The sequence below is a fragment of the Chionomys nivalis genome, chromosome 26 (genome assembly GCF_950005125.1).
Source record: "Chionomys nivalis chromosome 26, mChiNiv1.1, whole genome shotgun sequence".
Taxonomy (NCBI): domain Eukaryota; kingdom Metazoa; phylum Chordata; class Mammalia; order Rodentia; family Cricetidae; genus Chionomys; species Chionomys nivalis.
The window spans coordinates 26,650,741-26,667,271 of NC_080111.1; the positions used below are offsets into that span (position 1 = coordinate 26,650,741).

At 41.0% G+C, this 16,531-nt stretch overlaps 1 protein-coding gene across 1 annotated transcript in view; it reads left to right on the forward strand.

Annotated features, from left to right (window-relative positions):
* The window catches only part of LOC130866777 (kinetochore protein NDC80 homolog), a 34,582-nt gene extending 19,265 nt beyond the window's left edge, over positions 1-15,317 (forward strand). Inside the window, exons 9-15 of the mRNA XM_057758348.1 lie at positions 1,689-1,894; positions 3,959-4,111; positions 5,676-5,765; positions 6,420-6,512; positions 7,657-7,787; positions 8,365-8,467; positions 15,180-15,317. Of these exons, the coding sequence (XP_057614331.1) occupies positions 1,689-1,894; positions 3,959-4,111; positions 5,676-5,765; positions 6,420-6,512; positions 7,657-7,787; positions 8,365-8,467; positions 15,180-15,317 (914 nt within the window). The remainder of the gene's footprint in view (positions 1-1,688; positions 1,895-3,958; positions 4,112-5,675; positions 5,766-6,419; positions 6,513-7,656; positions 7,788-8,364; positions 8,468-15,179) is intronic.
* The last annotated feature ends 1,214 nt before the right edge of the window (positions 15,318-16,531 follow it).

Genomic DNA, 16,531 nt, shown 5'->3' on the forward strand with positions numbered 1-16,531 from the left:
TTTGTAGACCAGGATGGCACTGAACTCACAGAGATCTGCCTCCAGAGTGCTGGGAATAAAGGTCTGTGCCATCACTGCCCAGTTATATTTTTTTTTAGTTTTATGTGTATGTTAAGTTTATGTGTACCACATGTGTACCTGATACCCTCAGGTCAGAAGAGGGTGTCAGATCTGCTGAAACTGGAGTCACAGATGGTTGTAAGCCACCCACGTAGGCCCTGGGAACTAAACCTGGACCCTCTGGAAGAGCACTGAGTGCTTCAACTGCTGAGCATCTCTCTGGTCCCTAAGTCTTCATCTTCCTATCTCCATCAACTCTCCATTTGCCTCTCTCTTACAGTGATACCTATGGTGATGTTTAAGGCACACGTGCATAATCCAGGATTCTCTCACGTCAGCATTCCCAATCACTTGTATGAAGACCATTTTCCAGATAAGGTGATATTTACATGTTCGAGAGATGTGTAGCCCTTCCCAGCCCACTGTAACTTCGAGCGTTCTCAGTACATGGCTTTTTTGGTTTTGAACAGTCCTACTGAGCAAACCCGGTTGCCCTACACTCTTGACTGTCCACTTAGCTTCTCAAGTACTAGGATTATAGGTGTGCACTGCTGTTCCTGTCTGCCTTAAGCACAAGGCTTTTTGAAGCCAACAGACAACCTATTCTAAGAACAGAAGTCCTCTGAATATGAACCTGTGTTTTTAATATAATACATTATATATAAATTTATAGCTATATATTATATATACTATAAACTATAATTTTATATATTTATGGTACATTCTAATATATTCTATATAAATATATTGTTTTACATTATAAACCAGATCCCTTTTTACATTTTTATTTAGTATGTGTGTGTTATATGTGTGAGGACATGCCACAGGATACATGTAGAGGTAAAAGGACAACTTTTGCAGTCCATTCTCTCCTTGCAGCTTTACATAGTCTGGGTATCAATCTCAGTTTGGCAGGCCATAACCAGCGAGACTCTTGATCTCGGCCTCCTTCGGCTGCCTGTAACTGTCATACCCTATGTCAGTGCCATGTAAGCAAGTCCGCAGCTGAAACGAGTTAAAAAGTGGAAACCTGCATGTACCCCATCCTCTACACACAACAGCACAGCAAAGGATGCTCCTGAGTGTGCTGCGTCTTCCTAACATTGGATTCAGGAGCACATGCCAACTGTAGTTAAGTTTTGGAAAATACTATGACACACAATACTTGCTAACTTCTCTGATGCCAGAAACAGAGCAGAAGTTGACTGAAGTCACAGCCATTAAACTAAAGTCACTTAAGCCAGCTAGAGGTAGAGTTTACCAATGTTTGTGTAAGAACCACATTTCTGAATAGTTCAAATTTGTAAAAGAGTATTAGAAGCATTTAAAATGAACATTAACAAAGTTGAACTATGCCTGTTTACAAGTTTTAAATGTAACTTTGGATGGAGCCACAATTTGTCAGATCCTTCTTTCTGAAACTGTCGTAAGCCAAACATGGAAGATATCAACCTAAAGCTCTAGCTGTATGGCTTCTGTCATTAATGAGGTAGGATCACTTATCCAAAAGAATGGATGTGTATGTATAAAGTTGATATTTAAACAATCTTAAATGGTGCCATCAGTTTCTCTGTAAGGTTTTTTTTTTTTTAAGAAATTTTGGAAAGCTTTTGTTTCTTCTCTTGCAGAATTGGAATGTGAAGCAATGGAAGAGGAGAACGCTCGGCTACAGAATATTGTTGGTAACCAAAACTACTCAGTTGCAGACATCGAGAGAATAAATCATGAAAAAAATGAATTGCAGCAGACCATTAATAAATTAACCAAAGATTTAGAGACTGAAAAACAACAAATGTGGAATGAGGAATTAAAATATGCCAGAGGCAAAGAGGCGGTAAGTCATGCTGTATTCTGAGTGACCACTCATCACGGAAGACCTTACTAAAGGCCTGTGTAACCAAGTGGAATTCAGTAGGTAGTGGGATAAATTTTTCTAACACTGACATTTAGAACAGCTAAAACACTCATATCCTTATTCCAGCTCATCAACACCTCTAATGTTTATCAGTCAAATTTAAGATGAACTCGGTTTTCTGTGTCATGAGGGGTCTACCTAATGATGGAACACAAGCTTAGCATGCTCAGGGTATCAAGTTCAATACATGATACTAATGAAAAGGATGTGGCACCCAGTCTTTGAGCCTAGAATTTGGTCAAATTTGATTCAGCTTTAGCCTGTAACTTCTTATTACAGCATGCACAGTCCGCATCATCGAGCCTTTTATAGCCTCCACTTGCTTCCTAGAAAATGAAGTGTAGGAGGCAGAGGGAGGCGGATGTCTGTGAGTTCAAGGCCAGCCTAGTCTACAGAGCGAGTTCTAGGACAGGCTCTAAAGCTACAGAGAAACCTTGTCTTGAAAAGCATTTTAAAAAAAACAACCAAAAAACAAAGAAAAAAGAAAGAAAAAAGAAAATGAAGTGTAATTAGTCTATATCAGTTAATCTGAAGTGAGATACTTCAGAGTATCTTATCTCTCAGAGGCTGTGTAAGAAGGGAAAGGCTATAAATCTCTGGAATAAGTAAACATTGGGTTTATGAAACTAAAAAGAATAGCATTTTTTGGCTGAACATTCTGAAAGAAGAGAATAATGTAGGGGGTAGGTAAGCAGTGGCCTACAGAGGGGTCAGACTTCTGCCATGAGAAAAGAACTTAGTGGGCTGGGTACCCGAGAGCTAAGAGTATCAAAGGTCTGTCTAGGTTACAAAAACTCACCTAAACAATGCATCTGTAACCTTTTTTCTGTTCTACATTTTGCCCTACTTGTCAAGTGTGGTAGTGTAGCAGAACTCTTGTGAAATACAACTAAGTATCTAGTTATATTTATATAAATATAAAATCTAGAACTCTTGTGAAATATACTGCTTGCAACTGCTCTGGATCATCAGAAGTGTTGGCTGTGGGAACTGACAATGGGAGGAAGAACTGGAGACATAAGCGGTGCACTCCTGGATGCTCTTTCATTAGACTGAAAAGAGGAGCAGGAAGCAATAGAACAGACCACTGATTGGTCCTAGAGAGTGACAGAAGAGAAGAGAAACTGCCAGGCCGTGTTCTAGAGCCAGGGGAGGAGACACACACACACACACACAGATATCTGATTCTATAGAGCTTGCATTCAGCTAGTAAAAGTGAACAGATATGTCACATTGTAAAGTAAATTAAGAGTTTGGGAAAACTGGGGATTCCATTAGAGGGAAAAAACACTGTTCTGGTAACAGATGTACCCTTGAAGGACAGAGAAATATGAACTACTAAAAAATTTTCAATAGATTTAAGATAATACTTTGAAATGTAAAATATCTATTTCTTTTATTTGGAGTAATTAAAATGTGTTAATACTGTAAAATGTAAGTTTTGGGTTCCCCCTCACACACTTTGGATTTTTTGGGGGTTTTTTTTGTTTGTTTTGTTTCTTTCTTTCTTTCTTTTTTTTTTTTTTTCCAGACAGAGTGTTTCTGTATGTAACCCTGGTTTTCCTGGAACTCTCTTTGTAAACCAGTCTGGCCTCAAACTCACAGAGATCCACCTGCCTCTGCCTTTGCCTCTGCCTCCCAAGTGTTGGGATTAAAGGTATGCCCAGCTCTAAACTTTGGTCTTATTTCAAATTTATATCTAGGTTTGGGAATGTAAATTTTAGTTGATAACGAAACATACTCTAATTTATATGGAGTAAATGAACAGTGGTATACTTCTCACCAACCAATTATTAGAATTGTTGCCTTAGGATTATTATCCAAACCTTTCATTTATATATATTAATATTACTATCAAATTCATTATCAAACTACTAAAAACTGGCATAACCGCTTGTGTAGAGTTACAGAAATGATCATTGAAAACCACACAGACTAGAACTGCTTTATTTTTAACATTTCTTTTTGTGTTCTCTTTACCAGATTGAAGAACAATTAGCAGACTACCACAAATTGGCTAGAAGATTAAAGCTTATTCCCAAAGGTGCTGAGAATTCCAAAGGTTATGACTTCAAAATTAAGTTTAATCCTGAAGCTGGTGCCAAATGCCTTGTCAAATACAGGGCTCAAGTTTATGTAAGTCTGGGTCTGACCCTCACCTTACCATAGTGCCATAGGACTAGACTAAGCAGTAGCGCTTTCTTCTGAGTGCTAGACGCCTTACTTCACACCTGACTTTTGACTTTAAAAGCCTTTTCCTCTCTGCCTCCTTTACTTTATCCAACTATCCATTAAAACGTTGGTTACAAGTAAAATCTATCAGGACTGTGTCAGCAATCTGAAGTAAGCTTTGTTGTCTAGTTACCTTCAGCCCCTCTCGGGAGATCATCATTAGCAAATGTCAGGTGTCTGCTTTACTGATGGTGAAACTTACAAGGTCACTTACCAGATCAGTTCTTCCAGCCAGACTGGAGCATGGTAGCCCTTCAGGGAAATCTTGAAAGATGAAATGTCTGTGGTACGCCTGTGGCAATAGTTCTAGTACAAGCACACACAGGAAGGTATAAAGTATAATGAATTATTTTTCAAAGCAGAAAAAGGAAAAAAGTCAGTAATCAACAACAACAAAAAACTGTTCCTAATTTTTAAATGACCAAGGAGATAATTTTGAGAAAACATTTATTACAATTTTAGATTTATTCACAAGTGTCGCAGATTTATTGCCAATACTAAAATACCACCTTTAAAATACTTACCTTTGGAATTCAAATCTGTTGAGTCAAATGCTATACATTTTTCCCTTGAGAATTGTTCATCCAGACTATGTCCATTCCCCTGAACCTGCCTTATCTAATCAAAAGCTAAGCAGGGTCAGGTCTGCTTAGTACTGGGATGGGAGAACTGATCACCTACCATGTGTCTACTGTGTACAGACTGTGTTCCAGCCCAGCTGTGTGCTGGAGATAAAATAGCCAAGGAGAACCATATCTTCTCAGAGATAGCAGTATACTGATGAAAAGACATTGCTTACATCAAGCCAGCTACATTCACACATACACACCCACTTTTCAGTAGTGTTTAGACGAGATCTTACTGTGAATCGTGGCCTGCAATTCCCCACGTAGCCTGGCTGGGTCTCAACTCAAGACAGTGCTGCTGTCTCAGCCTCCTAAGTGCTGGGACTGCGGATGTGTGCCACAGCAACTCCACTTCCACATCTTCTTCAGGATGTCACTGTGTACTTCTTGTTGGCCTGGAACTGCCTGTTAGACCAGACTGACCTCAGTCTCCTCCAGGTGCTGGGATTAAAGGGATACAACACTACACTCAGATTTACTGTCAATTAAGAAAAGAAAGTACACACAGTAAATCATTGCTTAATGGTTTTGCAAGCCATTAGTTGTCAAACTACGCATATTGACTTCTTTTGTTTTTTGTTTTTCAAGACAGAGTTTCTCTGTGTAGTCCTGGCTGTCCTGGAACCCACTCTGTAGACCAGGCTGGCCTCGAACTCACAGAGATCTGCCTGCCTCTGCCTCTCAAGTGCTGACATTGAAGGCATGCACCACAACTGACTGGCTGGCTGGTACACTGATTTCTGTTAGTAGCCAGGTAGCTGGCTGATTTTGCATATCACTACTTTGGTGGTTTCATATTACTTCAGCAAGAAATTAATTACCTGATTTCATGTATTTTCTAGGTACCTCTGAAAGAGCTCTTGAATGAAAGCGAGGAAGAAATTAGCAAAGCTTTAAATAAAAAGATTGCGCTGGAGGACACTTTAGAGCAAGTAAGTGTGATGCATGTAATGCAGCCTAGCGTCGAGTGTGACTTGTGATTGCTGAGCAACAGTGGTTTAAATTCTGATTTGTCTGAGACAGGGTTTCTCTGTGTAGCTCTGGCTGTCGTGGAACTCACTCAGTAGACCAGGCTGGCCTTGAAATCACAGAGGTCGGCCTGCCTCTGGCTCCTGAGTGCTGGGATTTGCTAGGATTAAAGGTGTGAGCCACTACCACCCAGTTTTATTCCTTTTTTTAAAAATCAATCTGTAAGTAAAATCCATAGCTTTACATAAATAGCTATTCAAGTAATCCACACAAAGGTGTTTTCAGTGTTAACAAATTCCCTGGCATCTGACTTTATGGGCTACAAACATGGCCCTATAGTAAAGTATTTTCTTAGCATGTGGCTGCAGCCCTGGGTTCAATTCCAAGTACCACCAAAAAAAAAAAAAAAAAAACCTACTTTTTACTAGGAAGATCTTTTCCTCTCCTCAATAAAATAGAGGTCAAGAGTGTGCATTGTACCGTCAATTCCAGCACTTTGTTATCAGAGGCTGGGAGGATTGCAAGTTCCAGGTCAGGCTAGGTCACATAAACAAATATGCATAAAAGCAAATATAAAAGTTCTATAATGTTAAGTGTTAATTTTGATGTCTGTCCAGCTGAACACCATGAAGACGGAGAGCAGGAGAAGTGTGAGGATGCTGAAGGAAGAGGTGCAAAAGCTGGACGACCTTTACCAGCAAACTGTGAAGGTAGGAGCTTGACCGGTGTGTTCATCTGACTGGAGTCTGAAATCTTAGCTGGATGTGGCGGTATTCAAAAGCTGAGAGGAGGCCTCAAAACTCAGCCAAAAAAGCCAGGTGTGGTGTCATCATACCCGTAGTCCCAACATTTAGAAGATCCCATGGGAGGATTGACACAGCTTTGAGACCCACCTGGGCATAAATAATTGTCCATTAAGAAACACTGCAAGGGGCTGGAGAGATGGCTCAGAGGTTAAGAGCTCTGGCTGCTCTCCCAGTGGTCCTGAGTTCTATTGTCCCATTGTGGGCCCAGCATCCATATAGTGGCTCACAACCATCTATGATGAGATCTCGTGCCTTCTCCTGTTATGCAGGCAGAACACTATGTACATGATACATAAGTAAGTCTTGAAAAAAAATCATTGCAAACTTTCCCAACTAAATTTCAGTCTATTCATAAGAGCTCCAGAAGGTAGGTAAGGTGGAAGACTGACTGCCACTGTTCTATCCAACCCTGAATTTTCACAGACAGGTATTGAGACCCCATTCATGGGCCATCATACAATTAAGTTTTACAACTGTGCCATTATTAGTTATACCAGCAAAGGATCACGAATAGAAACGTTTGCATTGCCCTACATTATATACAGGATGCTTCTTGAGCAGTGTAGAATTTTTGGAAATTGTAACACAAAATCTGATCTACATGTGAAGTGTGAAATATGTGCCTATTTTTACTGTTATCATATTCCTTGCATGAAAGGTTAAGTTTATTCTTGAAAGCACTCAAGTGAAAGACTTTGTAAGTCCATACTTCAGCATCACAGACCTAGGAATCTGAGAATGACTAGAACTAATTTTGCTAAACATAGTTAATATGTGTGTGAAATTTTAATCAAATTACTACGTTTTCCTAAATTAGACTTGAAACATTGTTAATAGAGTGCTACACAGATCTTCCTGGAGGGGGCACATTTGTGTTTATCATATGGAGTCCCCACTGGAACAGTTAAAGAAAGAAGGGAGTCAACAGCTTGGAAATATAAATGATGCAACATTCTAGTTTTGTTTGTTTTTAATGCTTAACCTACTTTACTTAAATCTGCTTATAGCAAATGGAATATGAATGGAAAAAATGATTTTTCTCCTATAGGAGGCTGAGGAGAGAGATGAGAAGTGTGCCAGGGAGCTTGAATCCCTGGAGAAACACAAGCACCTACTGGAGAGTGCTGTGAACGAGGGCCTCAGCGAAGCCACGCATGAGCTAGAGGCTGTCCAGCGGGAGTAAGTTCACCTTGCCAAGATCTGATTCTTTAAACTTTGTATAGCTGCTTCCTGTTTTTTATCTTTAATTCCTACTATGAAACTATTTGGGGTGCAAAGAATGATATTTTAAGGATTTAAGCCAAAAAATTAAGATACCTTATGCCACTATTAGAGGCGGGTCATAGCATCAGGGTAGCTGACCACACATCAAGTGAACTGAAGCAGCTGGTAGTGATCTGTGTGCTTACATAATGGCATTTCGATGGATTCTACCAGGCATGGTTTTCTTGGTAGTGGGGGTGAACAGGGTTTCTCTGTAGCTTTGAAGCCTGTCCTGGAACTACACTCTATAGACCAGGCTGGCCTCAAACACAGATATCCACCCATCTCTGCCTCCTGAGAGCTGGGATTAAAGGCATGTGCCACCACTTACAGCCAGGCATGGTTTTCTATATCCACCAAATATTTCTCAGGGAAAGTAGTAACATATATAAATGCAAAATTTGCATTTTGCTGTGGTTACTACACTGTACTAATTTATTCGTTTATTTTCTAGATATTAAACAATTGGTTTCTTTTTATTTCAATTCTGTAGATACCAACTGGTTCTACAAAGCACAACTGAAGAAAGGGAAAAAGTGACACGTGACTTACTGCATCTTTTAGAGATGGTTGCTACACATGTAGGGTCTTTGGAAGTAAGTATGAAGCTCTTCAATGAATTCTAACTGCTTTGTTTCTATAGGAATTGAATAACAGATTTTCCTTTTTTCTTTTATTTATTTGAAAAAACCTACATTTTAACATTTTCATACCAATCAATCCCAGTTCCCTCTGCCTCCCCTCCTCCTGCTCCCTCCAACATCCTCCCAACTTATCCCCCATCCACTCCTCAGAGAAGGTAAGGCTTCCCATGGGAAGTCAACAAAGTCTAGCACATTGCTTTGAGGCAGGACCACTGCTCTCCCCACTACCCAGGCTGAGAAGAGCATCCCTACAAAGAGAATGGGTTCCAAAAAGCCAGCACAGCAGTAGAGATAAACCTTGCTCTCGCTGCCAGTCGCCCCACAGTCTGCCCCAGCCATTCAACTGCCACCCACATCCAGTGGGCCTAGTTCCCCCTATTGTCAGACTGGTGTCTCTATCTTAGGACTAGCGCACATTTCTTTGTCTGGCTCTGATTCTAGGGACAGTGTGTGTTTCTTTGACACTAGTTCAGAGTCAGAGCACATGTCTTTAGTCCTGGGTTCAGGAATAATGATGTTTCTTTCCCTGGCCCAGGTCTCAAATCCAAAATGTGTTTCTCTCACTGGCTCTGGGTTCAGTGAAAAACTGCCTCTAGTTTTTCTGACAAGTATGCAACAGGTGCAAAGGAAGGACCCAAGTGGTGACCCAAGACCCCGAGGGCATATCCCTCCTCTTCAGTAACACAGAGAGAAAGAGCAAGTTAAATCTAGAAGGTGTAGGACTGGAGCCTGGAGAAGGGCTGGTTGAAGCTTACGAAATGACTTGCTAATGGGCTAGAAGAGGTTCATGTGAGGGGCCAAGGGCTGCTTTATATAGGGGACGGGCATGAAGAGAAAAAGAAGGAATCCAGGTGTAAAGGAAGCCTGCCATACCTAGGAAAGATAGGATTTCATCCTCTGTGTTAGGAACTGTGAGTGACTAGATTGTTTTCTATCTAGGGTAATGGCCTTATGAGGTGGAGTGATGGCTAGTCCCAGATGAGTAACCAGAGGAGTGTATAACTGGACCTTAGAGGCGCTGCACAGAAAGTTCAATAGGGCCAAGGCATCTGCCTGGCCAATGTGCAGGATGGACTACAAAGGAGAGGATTTCTGCGTACTGTATGAGTTTAGATTTCGGGAGTGACAGAGAGTGAGTAAATGTGGGCTGTCCTGGAATCCCTGGGGTAGGATGGTCCAAGTCAGCTGGGTAGAGACATGGTTGTCTGGGTCAGTCCAAGTAAAGGCAATGATATTTTGTGACTGAGGATCTGGAGGAATGGAAAAAATGCATCTTTGAGGTCAAGAACAGAGAAATGGGAGATTTTGAAGGGATAGTGGAGAGGAGAATCTAAGGATTGGGTACTACAGGATGAAGGGGAATTACTGCTGAGTTAAAAGTCGGAGGTCCTAAACCAACCTATAGGCTCCACTGGGTTTTTTGACTTAAGAGAATAGAGACAAGAGGATTAAGTCCCCTGAGGCTTTAGAGAGAGAGTGGCTATTGGGCCCCTGTGATATATTTGATCGGACTTTGTAGTTGGATGATGTTGGGGGTGATGTTTGACTATAGAGGGATTCTGGGTGTCCCATACCTGGGCATCTACTTGAGAGGCAAGATGGTAAAGGAAAAGGAGTGTCAGAATGTGTGGTTTGAAATAGAAGAAGGAGGGGAATGGCTGGTGAACTTGGGGTTAACCGGAGGGAGGGAGCAAAGGAAATAGAGGCTCCTATTTTGGTTAGGAGGTCGCCTTCCCAACAAGGGGATGTGGCAGGTTGGTACCACTAGGAAAGAATGGATGAGGGGAATACCCCTAAAGAAAAGGCTAAGTGGTGGGGTTTGATGAACTTGGTAAGTCTGTCACCCTACTAAAACAATAGAGGAACAAGAGGGTAAGGTGGGCCCCCAAAATTTTGTCAGAGCCAAAAAAGTGACCCCAGTGCCTAAGAGGAAGGAGATGAATCTCCCTGATAACTACCCGGGGCTCCCTGTTGGATATAGCAGTGGTCTGACAGAGGGAGTCCAGGTTCAATCAGTAAACCATTGCCAGACACAGAAGGTTGGCTGAAGGGTGGTCCCCCATGGCATGGCAACAATCAATACTCCATTGTTCTTCTCAATGGCACCCTGGACATGGTGGGGTGGTTTACAAGGATTGGGACAAGTCCTGCAGCCCGTGACCCTCAGGAACACATTTGCAACAAGGGGTTATGCTTTTGCCAGCTGAGAGACCCTAGCCACCATCAGATACTTTTGTTTATGGACATTTTTATCTCTTCCATGAGATCTCTTTATATCTTAAAGGCCACTGCTAAGGCTTCTGCTTGTGGAGTCAGTGGTCCTCTCTCCAAACATTTAAGTTTAAATCTATGGGAAATTCTGAGATGAGAAATAAGGAGCTGCTTTCCATCTGGGCTCTCAGGTTCCAGGTTGGTGTGTTATAAGAGGGCCTTTGTAAGGCGGTTGAGGAATTGAGATGGATTTTCATGTTTTTCCTGAATGGCCTCTTGGGCCTTTTCATAATTTACTGCCTTCAGGGAAGCCCAACAGAGACAGGTTATGAGGTATATTATGAATCAATTCCTAGCTAGGGTGTCCCTGGGAGCATTGTAATCCCATTCAGGGACCTGAACAGGGACTGCCCCACTGGGTAGATGTTTTCCATTTGATGGAATTCATCTGCATGGGTGCTAGCCTGACCCCAGATTTGCCGACACTCCTCTGGGAGGAGATGGCTGGCAAGAGTCATACAGACATTGTGAAAGGTAAGATCATAGGATTGGGTAATGTACTGGAATTCTTTAATAAAAGTGGAAGAATTGGCAGTATAGGATCCTAACCTTTTTTTCTACTTGGAAGAGTTTGGATAACACGAAGGGGACATTTAGCAGACTAAATCATCCACCCCAGCAACCTCTCACAAAGGGAGAACCAGGACTACTTTAGATTGGGGAGGTACAGGAGGTTCTATGGCAGAGCAAGAATGAGTAGCAGGAGGGCTAGGGACTGTCGGTGGGCTGAAAGTAGCTGCCAGGGAGATCTGACCTGGACCACCTGTCACTAGCGAGGGAGAAAGAGAGGCTGAAGGGACCAGAAGAGGGGGAACTGTGGGCTTTTGTCTGTAGAGGGGAGGCTCATTGACTGGATCAAAGGTAATAAATTCATCCTGTTCTGATTTGATAGCTAGTAGGAGTTGGGTGGGTGAACAGGAGGCACAGAGAGGAGGCTTGGAGTGAAGGTAAGAGAATGCTTTAACATACAGGGTCTCTTTTCACTTCCCTGATCACTGACAATAGTTGTTAAGGTCCCAAATAATAGTGGGATCTAGTGTGCCTTTAAGCAGCCATTTAGATTGGTTACCTAAAGGATATTGAGGTCAAGTGGTACATACTATGCTCATCTTCCTGGGTCTGGTGTTTCTTTCTGTGGTCTGAGGTTTCTTAACCTCACTCATGACAGTTTTTTCTAGTTCCATCCATTTGCGTGCAGATTTCAAGATATCATTTTTTTAAACCAGAGTATAACTCCATTGTTTAAATATACCACATTTTCTTTATCCATTCTTAGGCTGAGGGGTATCTGGGCATCTCGGTTGTTTCCAGGTTCTGGATATTACAAATAATGCTGTTATGAACATAATTGAACAAATGTTTTTGTATTATGATTGAGCATCCTGTGGGATGCCCAAGAGTGGTATTGCTGGTAGGTTGATTCCCAATTTTCTGAGTTCTTTATATATTTTGGAGATCAATCATCTATCTGATGTGGGGTTGGTGAAGATCTTTCCTCATTCAGTAGGCTATCTTTTTGTCTTATTGACTGTGTCCATTGCTTTACAGAAACGTCTATTTCAGAAGGTCCCATTTCTTTATTGTTGCTCTCAATGTCTGTGCTACTGGTGTTATATTTAGGAAGTGATTTCCTATGCCCATGCTTTCAAGGCTACTTCCCATATTCTCTTCAGTGAGATTCAGTGAATGGTGATGTTTCTCTGATTTCTTTCTCAGCCCCTTCATCATTTGTATATAGGATGGCTACTGATTTTTTTTTTTTTGGTTGATCTTGTATCCTGCTACATTTCTAAAGGTGTTTATCAGCTGTAGAAGTTCTGTCTGTGAATTTTTGGGGTCACTTAAGAATACTATCATATCATCTGCAAATGGAAAAAGTTTGACTTCTTCCTTTCTAATTTGTATCCCCTTGATCTCATTTTGTTGTCTTATTTCTCTAGCTAGAACCTCAAGTACTAAGTTGAATAGATATGGAGAAAGTAACTGGACAGTCTTGTCTTGTTCCTAATTTCAGTAGAATTTCTGTGAGTTTCTCTCCATTTCATTTGATGTTGTCTGTTGACTTGCTATATGTTGCTTTTACTATGTTTAGACGTGTTCCTTTTATCCAGGATATCTCCAAGAGAAGGAGTGTTGGATTTTGTCAAATGCTTTTTCAGCATCTAATGAGGTGATCATGTTTTTTTTTTCTTTCAATGTGTTCATAGGGTGGATTACATTGATAGACAGATGCTGCACCAGCCCTGCATCTCTAGGATGACGCTGACCTGATCATGGTTGATAATTTTTTTGATGTGTTCTTGATTCAGTTTGCCTGTGTTTTATTGAGTATTTTTGCATCGATGTTCATGAGGGAGTTTGGTCTGTAATTCTCTTTTTAGGTTGCGTCTTTGTGTGAATTCATTATCAGGGTAACTGTAGGTAGCATTATAATTGGCAATGTTCCTTCTGTTTCCATTATGTGGAACAATTTGATGAGTATAGGTATTAGCACTTCTTTGAAGTTCTGAATGCTGCACTGAAACCATCCGGCCCTAGACTCTTTTTGGTTGGGAGACTTCCAGTGACTGCTTCTATTTTCTTGCAGGTTAGAGGTCTATTTAAATTGGCACCTCATCTTGATGAATTTTTCCTGTGATGAATATGAAGTGTCCCTCTCCAAATCTTCTGATTGATTTTAGTTTGAAGTCTATTTTGTTAGATATTAGGATTGCTACACCTGCTTGTTTCTTAGGTCCATTTGATTGGGAAATCTTTTCCCAACCATTTACCCAAAGACAGAGAGAATGTCTGTCTTTGAGGTGGAGGTGTGTTTCCTGTATGCAGCATATCCATTCTGTTAGCCTGTGTCTTTTTATAGGTGAATTGAGTCCATTGATCTTTTTTTGTTTGTTTGTTTGTTTGTTTTTTGTTTTTCGAGACAGGGTTTCTCTGTGGCTTTGGAGCCTGTCCTGGAACTAGCTCTTGTAGACCAGGCTGGTCTCGAACTCACAGAGAGAGTCCATTGATCTTAAGTGATATTAATGACCAGTGATTGTTAAATCCTGTTATTTTTTGGTGGTAGTTTGTGTGTTTTGTTGGTGTGAGGTTATCTGTTGACTGTGTTTTCATGGGTGCAGCTAGCTTCCTTGCATTGGAGTGTTCCTTCTAGTACTTTCTATAAGGCTGGGTTTATGAATAGGTATTGTTTAAATCTGATTTTTTTTGTGGAATATCTTGTTTCTCCATCAATAGTTATTGGAAGTATAGTAGTCTGGGCTTGCATCCATGATCTCTTAGTATCTGACTTTCTGACTTTCATGTTTTCCATTGAAAGTCGGGTGTATTTCTGATAGGTCTGCCTTTATATGTTTAGTGTTCTTATTATAATATGGCGAGGAGACTTTTTTTGTTGTTGTTCAGTCTACTTGGTGTTTTGTAAACTTCTTTTACCTTCATAGGGATATCCTTTTTTAGTTGGGGAAGTTTTCATCTATGATTTTGTTGAATATATTTTCTGTGCTTTTGAGCTGGAGTTCTTCTATTCCTATTATTTTTTTATTGATATTTATTGAGCTCTGCATTTTTCTCTGCTCCCTTCGCTGCCACTTCCCTCCCACCTTCAACCCTCCCCCAAGGTGCCCATATACCTAATTTACTCAGGAGATCTTGTCTTTTTCTACTTTCTACTTCCCAGTAGATTAGATCTATGTATGTCTTTCTTAGTGTCCTCATTGTTGTCTAAGTTCTCTGGGATTGTGATTTATAGGCTGGGTTTCTTTGATTATGTTTAAAAACCACCTATGAGTGAGCACATGTGATAGTTGTCTTTCTGTGTTTGGGTTACCTCACTCAAAATTTCTAGCTCCATCCATTATCCTGCAAAATTCAATCTGTCGTTATTTTTTCTGTTGTGTAGTACTCCATTATATAAATGTACCACATTTTCTTAATTCATTCTTTGGTTGAGGGGCATTTAGGTTGTTTCCAGGTTCTCTCTATGGGAAATAAAGCTGCTATGAACATATGAGCACATGTCCTTGTGGCACGATTGAGCATCCTTTGGATATATATCCAAAGTGATATTACTAGATCTTGAGAAAGGTTGTTTCCTAATTTTCTGAGAAATCGCCGCACTGACATCCAAAGGGTTGTACCAGCTTGCATTCCCACCAGCAATGCAGAAGTGTTCCCTTTACCCCACAACCTCTCCAGTATAAGTTGTCACCAGTGTTTTTGATCTTGGCCTTTCTTACAGGTGTAAGATGGAATCTCAGAATTGTTTTCATTAGCATTTCTCTGATGACTAAGGATGTTGAACATTTCACCTCATTCTTTTAATTTACAAATGTCATTCTTGTATGTAAATGTCACACTTGTTTGTACATTAAGAGTTGTGAATTGTTTCCGCTAGAAACACCTTGAAGAACAGATTACTAAAGCTGACGCAGAGTATGAAGGATGCATGTCTGAAGATCTCTTGGAAAATATCAAAGAGATTGCAGAGAAGTACAAAAGTAGCGCTGCTCTATTTAAGACTCCTGATGAATGAAGATACATTGATGGTAGCTGTCTCCTATCTGTCATAGACATATATTAACTAAAAATGTATATATCTCAAAACTGTGGTAACTTGGTAGATTAGCCTTTTCGGTGTAACAGTTAATAAAGTACATTAGTAAAGTGTGGGTTTTCGCTCCATTTCTGTGACTCACTTCTGATGAAAGTACATGGTTTGAGCTAAACCAGGAGTTAGCAGACTACAGTGTGAACCAAGTAAGACCCATTCACTGACTTTCTGCAAGTGCTTGTCCACTGTGATGGTGTTAAACAATCTAAAGAAGACACCACTTGGCCTGCAGAGCCAGACATATTAGAGGGTGGGAAGAAGCATCTGTTCACCCTTCCTTCACCCGGATGAAAAAGGCAACAAAAAAACAAAGAAAGGATTCCATCCCAATCCGGGTAGTGAATCAGTGAGTTCATTGGGGTCACTTGTAGGATCACAATGACTCAAGGCAGCTACAGCACCAGGAATCCTCCTGGACAGCATACCAGCACTTAGACCATGAAGAGTACCTCCGAAAACATGGACAGCTCACAAACACCTTCACCACCGAAGAGCTTTGGGCAGCTTAAGGGAGGCTACGCTACCACAAAGTTCCCCCACTCCAGTCAATTATGTATGTCTTATAGAACCGCAGGGCAGAGGCACCCAAGCTCCCTAAGCTCCCTACTCTATCCATGAGGAAATGTCGATTAAAAGAGTTATCTGCAGATAGAGCTAAATGAACACAGTCTAGAGGTGGTTTTAACACTCAGGAGAACATGCCAGGGAAGAGGAAGACTCTGCCTGTTCAAGTCAAGCAGAACCAATGTATGGGGCACCACACTGGCCTTAGAGTCAGAAGCAAGTCGTGTGCAAACCCTGTGGAGGGGACTACTCACTGAGAGCGGTGTGGTTACTGCTGCTCCTGAGAGCTCACTGAGCAGCAGAGCAGCACTGACCGAGACCAACTGGGCACTCGGTAACAAGCAGGCTCCATGAGGTGTCTTCCAGCCTCATGGAGCCACAACTTGAATATTCAACAGGCTGTCCTGTCTGAGAAAGGGAAACAGTGAAAATAGTCTGGAAAAACATGAGCTGTTGAACTATTGCTAGACATAAAGTATGGGCGGCTAAAATCTTAAAACTCTGTTAATAAAGTCGAACCAGAGGAAAATCCATAGCTTTGAAATTCATTTTCTTTACATGATCTAGTGTAA